The sequence below is a fragment of the Nicotiana attenuata genome, unplaced genomic scaffold (assembly GCF_001879085.1).
Source record: "Nicotiana attenuata strain UT unplaced genomic scaffold, NIATTr2, whole genome shotgun sequence".
Lineage (NCBI taxonomy): Eukaryota > Viridiplantae > Streptophyta > Magnoliopsida > Solanales > Solanaceae > Nicotiana > Nicotiana attenuata.
The window spans coordinates 272,548-279,273 of NW_017671078.1; the positions used below are offsets into that span (position 1 = coordinate 272,548).

General features: G+C 39.2%; 1 protein-coding gene across 1 annotated transcript; it reads left to right on the plus strand.

Annotated features, from left to right (window-relative positions):
- Positions 1-288: 288 nt before the first annotated feature.
- Positions 289-2,910, plus strand: LOC109205756 (eukaryotic translation initiation factor 3 subunit G-like). Its single transcript, XM_019368501.1, has 2 exons — positions 289-706; positions 2,158-2,910. Exons 1-2 carry the CDS (start codon positions 370-372, stop codon positions 2,703-2,705), a joined length of 885 nt encoding a protein of 294 aa, XP_019224046.1. The 5' UTR covers positions 289-369; the 3' UTR covers positions 2,706-2,910.
- The last annotated feature ends 3,816 nt before the right edge of the window (positions 2,911-6,726 follow it).

A 6,726-nucleotide genomic window follows, 5' to 3' on the forward strand; every position in this document is an offset into this window, starting at 1 on the left:
AGACCTCCGACTAGAATCACAAAAGTTTGAAAATTCCCGTTCAAAGATCTGAAGTTTTGAACTATTATGCTGAACTTCAGACTCATGATCTGAAATAATAAGCAGTCTATTTTTTCCCGTCTAAGCTTGCTTTAAATACATTACAAAAATTGACTATATTTTAAATACTACACCTAAAAGTGGCTAACTCGTGCTATATTAAACAAAGAAATCCATCACTGCAAAATTGAAGCCCAGCCCACTCCTTCACCGCCACTACACCCTCTTTTATGTATACCAAAATTGGTCTCAATAAAACATAAAACAAAACCTAATACCAAAATAGTTGTTGTCTCTTTATCTCTCTAGACCTTAGCGGCTCATCTTTCAATGGCGATGGAAGCGACGAACCAACCAAAACTCCGATGGGGGGAGCTAGAAGATGATGCGGAGGACTTGGATTTCCTGTTACCGCCGAAGCAAATATTTGGGCCAGACGAGAATGGGGTGAAGAAAGTAGTGGAATACAAATTTAACGCTGAAGGAAACAAGGTGAAAATCACTACTACGACACGTATCCGTAAGCTTGCGAATGCTAGGCTGAGCAAAGGGGCTGTTGAGAGGCGGTCTTGGCCTAAGTTTGGGGATGCAGTTCATGAGGACGTGGGTGCTCGTCTCACCATGGTTTCTACTGAGGAGATTATTCTTGAGCGCCCTAGAGCCCCCGGTATCGATCTTTTCTTCTCGTCTTTGCTTAATCTTAATTGGGATTTTCTTTCTGTTGTGATTTGTTATTCTGTGTTTATTGTTAATTGGGCCGTTAGGTTTTTTTGGGTATGCTGTTTTTGTGTTATTATCAGGGGAAAGCGGATATAGATCATAAGTAGCTTTGGCTTGGACCTCGTACATGTGTCTAAAATCCATTAAATAAATAGAAATAATGGATTTCGAACTCAGTAAATCAAATCGGAGTGGTAGAATCCGGAACTCCAACCCATGTTTAAATCCTAGATCCTCATCTGGACTTATTATCTGATTTGTTGTGAGTTGGTTGCTATTTTTTGACTACTGTAACAGGGTAATTATCTGGTCGATGTGATTTTGTTCTGATAAAATGAGTAGTTGTCAGATCTCTGTCTATATGGAGAAAGGAAAAGAAGGAAATTGTCGAGTTTTGTTGCAGTTCAAAGGTAGTAATGATTGAATAGTATATGGAGAATTAGTTTTTGGTTTGGGGGGTTGTTAAAAGGTTGTTGGTTGGTTTGAAATAAGGGCCATCTTTTGGATAAATTTGTTCTCTTTAGTCGAATGCAATATGTTATGATGCAGGATTTAGTCTTAGTATGCGAAATATCTGATATCTTAGTTCTATCCCATGAATAGGGAAAAAGATTGTCTTTTTTCCTGCATCTGCATATCAGGTATCCCATTTAAGTATAGCTATTATTTGCTAAAAACATATTTAGTCAGATCCTCGTGCGGCTTAATATATGTAGTTATACAGTCGCATGGCACATGTTAGATTCAAGATCATTTATTATTTGCTATCCAACCAAAGTAGTGAGTTAAGGAATTGCAATTAACTGTATGCATTTGCCAAGATTCGTATCAGCTTTGGTATTGGTTCTGCACCTTTGTTGACGAAAAAGATTGGCTTTGCAGCTATATATGCGGTCTCCTATTTGAGTTATGAGAAATTAGAAAATTATACACTTGTGGAATGCTGCCTGTGTAGCTATTTTAATGAACATTGCAACTTTGTTAAGGAACGAGATTGTATTATTGAAACTATTTCTCCTGTAATGGTAGCCTGAGTGTTGAACACATTAAAGTTGTACACATATTGACTCGCATGGATGCATGTGTAACCAGTATAGTCATAGAAACTGTTTGGTGAATTGTTCTCTCTCATCTGCGTTTCTGAGAGTTGTACACATTATTAACTCGCATTGATGCATGTGTGACCATTGTAGTAATGGAGAACTGTTTGGTGAGTTGTACCCTCATATGTGTTTTCAATTAAGGGGTGGATCTTTTCCCTTTGATTTGCTTTTTTTTTTGGCGCTGTGGTGTTAGATGCTGTGTTTGTGTGCGAGTATTGAAGGAGACACATCCCTTGCCTGAGCTGAAGTTAAAGTATACCTAACTCTGTCATTGTCATTATCTAATTCTGAACAGGTTCCAAGCAAGACGAATCTAAAGCCGCTGGAGACTCATTGGCTCAAATTGGAAAAGCAGGGGCTGTTCTTATGGTGTGTAGGACCTGTGGGAAGAAGGGTGATCATTGGACATCAAAATGCCCATTCAAGGATCTTGCTCAGCCAAGTGACACCTTCATGGATAAGCCACCATCAGCGGAAGCGCCTGCCACTGGAGCTGGTCCTCAAAAGGGTGCTTATGTACCTCCGAGCATGAGAGGTGGTGGTGCTGAGAGGGGAAGTGGTGGTGGCACTGAGATGAGAAGAAGAAACGAAGAGAACTCTGTTAGGGTCACCAACCTTTCCGAGGACACTCGGGAGGCCGACTTGTTGGAGCTGTTCCGTCCCTTTGGTCATGTCAGCCGAGTGTATGTTGCCATTGATCAAAAGACTGGAATGAGCAGAGGATTTGGTTTTGTCAACTTCGTCAACAGAGAAGATGCTGAGAGGGCCATAAACAAGCTGAATGGCTATGGTTATGACAATCTCATCCTTAGAGTTGAATGGGCTGCTCCTAGAACTAATTAGCATCCTTTCCTAGGCCATACTGTGTTGTTTAACCTTACCGTGGGAACCATAATTTTGCTTCCTGTATGTTGTGTTTAAGAATGTCACTCCTGCCTCATTTATTGGAGGAACAAAAGAGAACGTTGTTTCCTTGATTATTTTTTCTTCAAATTTTTGAGATGGTCATTCTGTGTAGTGCTTATACATCTAGCTTTATTTTAAAAGATATTAATTTATGCCTGAATTTCAATCTAAAGTGAAATGAATAAGGGTACTCTGAATCTTGATTCTTTATGGGACGGCCAGAAGGAAAAAAGAGTTTTTGGGAGCTTCACAAGGATATCCTCCACGATGCCCTTCAGGTACTTTGTTGTTTTTCGAGCAATTATTGCAAAACGCGCATTGAGCTTCAAAAATAATTGCCCTTCTTCCATTTGAAAGCTAGTTACAATTTTACCTACCCAACCTTTCTTATCCATTTGGCTTAATGTAGCTTGATTTGACTTGAATCGGTTTGTTTCTTATTCCACTTGTGGGATCAAGTGGAATATCACTGAAGTTATTGTTGTTGATTTGACTTGAATTGATTTGATTTGGTTTGGCTTGACTTGGTTTAGTTGCTGAGTATGATTGCATTTGGTTGGCTTTGGCTGGGCACTAAAAAAATGGGGAAAGAAATTTTTTTATGAGTAGAGGCAGGTAAATAATTTATGATGGGTGACTATTTGCCAAAGATCCCCTTATTTTGGGGATTTTTCGTTCTTACACTTAATGTAATATGCATGAATCCAATGGATCCATATCTTTTCCTTCTTTGTACAGATGTTCCATAAGAGCTTGCAAATAGCTGCTTTGTTCCACAGCTCCATATTGATGAAATTTAGACCTCCTGCTACTTTTGGAGTACATAGCTTGCCCTATGCAATCAATGCCTTTTTGGAAGGTTCAGCAGTTCCTGACCATAAGAATCTTCTGCATATTGTGTCTATGAACTGGATGATTTTCTTTGGAAGAATGAGAATCGAAGCCCAAAATGTTTGGATTGCAACCGGGACACTTGATTAGCATTGCTCTGCCTGCATATGACAAAAATTTTGTTGTCCAACATTAGATCCTGCTTAGAATCCTATCAATTAAAGGTTCACATTGTACATCTGATAGCCTCTTTGTGCTCAAAGGGACCCCTAGGTATCTGAAAGGTAGTTCTCCCTTGGTATATCCTACCATGTCCATAATATGTTGCTGAGTCATGTTGTTCACTCCTCCAGATAAATACAAGTTTTGTTTGGATTTGCAATTAGCTCTGAGGCTGCAGAGAATACTTGGAATTGTTGATGAAGTACCTTGACTGGTTGTATGCCCCGTCTACAAAAAAGTAATAGATCATCAGCAAATCCCAAGTGCACTAGGTTGACTTTGGCACATTTTGGGTGAAATTTGAATTTCCTGTTCTCCTTCAAAGGCTTCAATAATCTGCTCAGATACTCCATGGCCGTCACCAATAATACCGGTGATAGCGGATCCCACTGCCTGAGTCCTTTCCTTGCCATTAATTATAATAGAGTAGGCAACTATACTAATGTATGCCATCATCCACTTCACAAATTTTTCAGGGAATCCCAGTAGCTTCATCACTTGTTCAATGTATACCAATTTTACAGAATCATATGCTTTCTGCATATCAATTTTGAGCATGCATCTTGGAGATATGTTCTTCCTCCCATGACCTTTGACCAATACATGACTTATAATGATGTTATCAGTAATCATTCAGCCTGGCACAAAAGCCGTTTGGCAGTTATCTATTAGGTTTGTCATAACTTTCTGTAATCTTGCTGTTAGGACTTTTGATATTATCTTGTACGGCACCATGCAACAAGAAATAGGCCCGAATTCCTTGATGTTAGTCGGATTCTTAACTTTAGGTATCAAGGTAATAGTGGTGCAGTTGATGGCTTTGCACATTTTCGTAGTTTCAAAGAACTCCATTACTGCTGTAGTAACATCATCACCAAGTATGTGCCATGTCTTCTTGAAAAAATAAGAATTATAACCATCACATCCTGGTGCTTTATTTATCATCAATGTCGTGTATAGCTTTCTTCACTTCCTCTCTAGTAATTGGCTTGATTAGCTGCAGTTGTTGCTGCCTGTTCAAAGTGTAGCCATTCTGCATGATTTTTGGGATAACTACTGGCAGTTGTGGAGCTGCTGTACCAAGTAGTTTTTTGTAGAAACTCAGTATGTTTCTACTTTAGTGGCACTTTGGAGAATTTGCCCTGCACTGTCAATCAACCTACCAATATGATCCCTTGCTTGTCTGTTTTTCACACGGGCCTGGAAATATTCTGTGTTAGAATCCCCTAGCTTACATCATTTGATTCTCGACTTCTGCTTCAAAACACTTTCCTCCACTTCCAACCATTTTGCCAACTCAAATTTAGCAGCTTTTTCTTGTAGTATTGATTCATTGTCATTTCCTGGAAGTGTCATCTGCACTTGAATTCCTTCTAGTTTGTTCCTTGCTACTTGGATCTTTTGCCCAATACTGCTATATTCTTGGCTGTTCATCTGCTTTAGATAGTTTTTTGAGCTTATTCCACACATTTAGCATTGAAGTTCCCCTGTACCTCTTTCTCCAGCATTGCTTGACTATATCATCAAAGTCTTGGTGGCTGGTCAAACAGTTTAAATACTTGAAAGGTCGCCTACCTTCTTGCTTAGGATCATCAATGGTTATTTTCAAATGACAATGGTCTGAAAATCCTGGGTTCATAATGATCCCCTCCATGGCAGGCCATTTCTGAATCCACTCTGCATTAACCAATATTCTATCAATTCTACTATGAACATGATTGTTTGTCCAGGTGAACTTTCTCCCCACCGTTCTGAGTTCATCTAATCCAGTATCTATTATGAAGTTTTTAAAATCTCTCACCTCTATCTCTTGTACTGGATTCCCCTGCACTCTATCCTCAATAGACAGAATAGTATTGAAATCCCCCATTATTAAGCACGGGCCATTGGCTCCATTCATAGTTCCCTTCAGATCCTCGCATAGTATCATCATGTCTTGTATAGTATGCATTCCATAGACTGCACAAAAGTTGAAATTGATATTGTGTTGTCTTATGCTCACCTGCCCTACTATATATTGTTTATGAACTCGAATAACCTCAAACTCCACCTTTGTTTGGTCCCATACTACCCAGATCCTGCCTCCTGGTGCCTCATCATAATTAGCTACCCATTGCCGGTTACTAAACACCTTTTTCATTATTGGATCAAAATTAGTTGCCTTGACTCTATTTTCTAGAACAACCATTACTACCACATTATTCTCTCTACAACTTTTTTTTTAGTTCTTTTTGCTTATACACTTTATTCAACCCCCTAGCATTCCATATTATGATATTCATCATGATATAGTATTGATTTTTGGGTCTCCTCCTCTGTCACTTCTACTTTGCTGCCCTCTTATTCCCTGAGCTTCAGATAATTGCACAATCTTCTGGGCAATATCAACTAGTGCTTTGAATGCATTGCCAATGTCTACTTTATTCTCTTTTGTGGCTCCCATATTCTTCTTTGATGCAGACTTTCCTCTAGCAAGTTGCCATTGCTCTTCATTTTCCTGCTGGATAGGCATTACTTCACCTTCTGATTCCATTTGATCAATGAATCTATCATGAGCATCAATTTTATCCACATTAGGGTCAAGCACCCTCACTATTCTCCATTCTTGTTTTTGTTTCTGGTCAATACCTCTTTGCTGTCCTCCCTCCTGGTTCTACTTCTTTTGATCTCTACATGAGTGGCCTATTTGACATCATGTCTGGCAATACTGAGGCTTCCAGTCATATTGTACCATCTGCTCGATCACCTTTCCCTTAGGGTCATATAATTTGATTGACCTTGGTAATGAACTAGTAATATCCATTTCAATTAACACCCTAGCATATGAGACTCTATCAGCCACTGTAGTACATGCATCAGCATACAAAGGCTTTCCTGAACCACTCCCAATTTTGCTTAGGGCCTA

Coding starts and splice junctions, on each gene's coding strand:
- LOC109205756 (XM_019368501.1), top strand. CDS start 370: ATGGCGATGGAAGCGACGAACCAACCAAAACTCCGATGGGGGGAGCTA. Junction 707..2,157: donor TGAGCGCCCTAGAGCCCCCG/GTATCGATCTTT, acceptor AATTCTGAACAG/GTTCCAAGCAAGACGAATCT.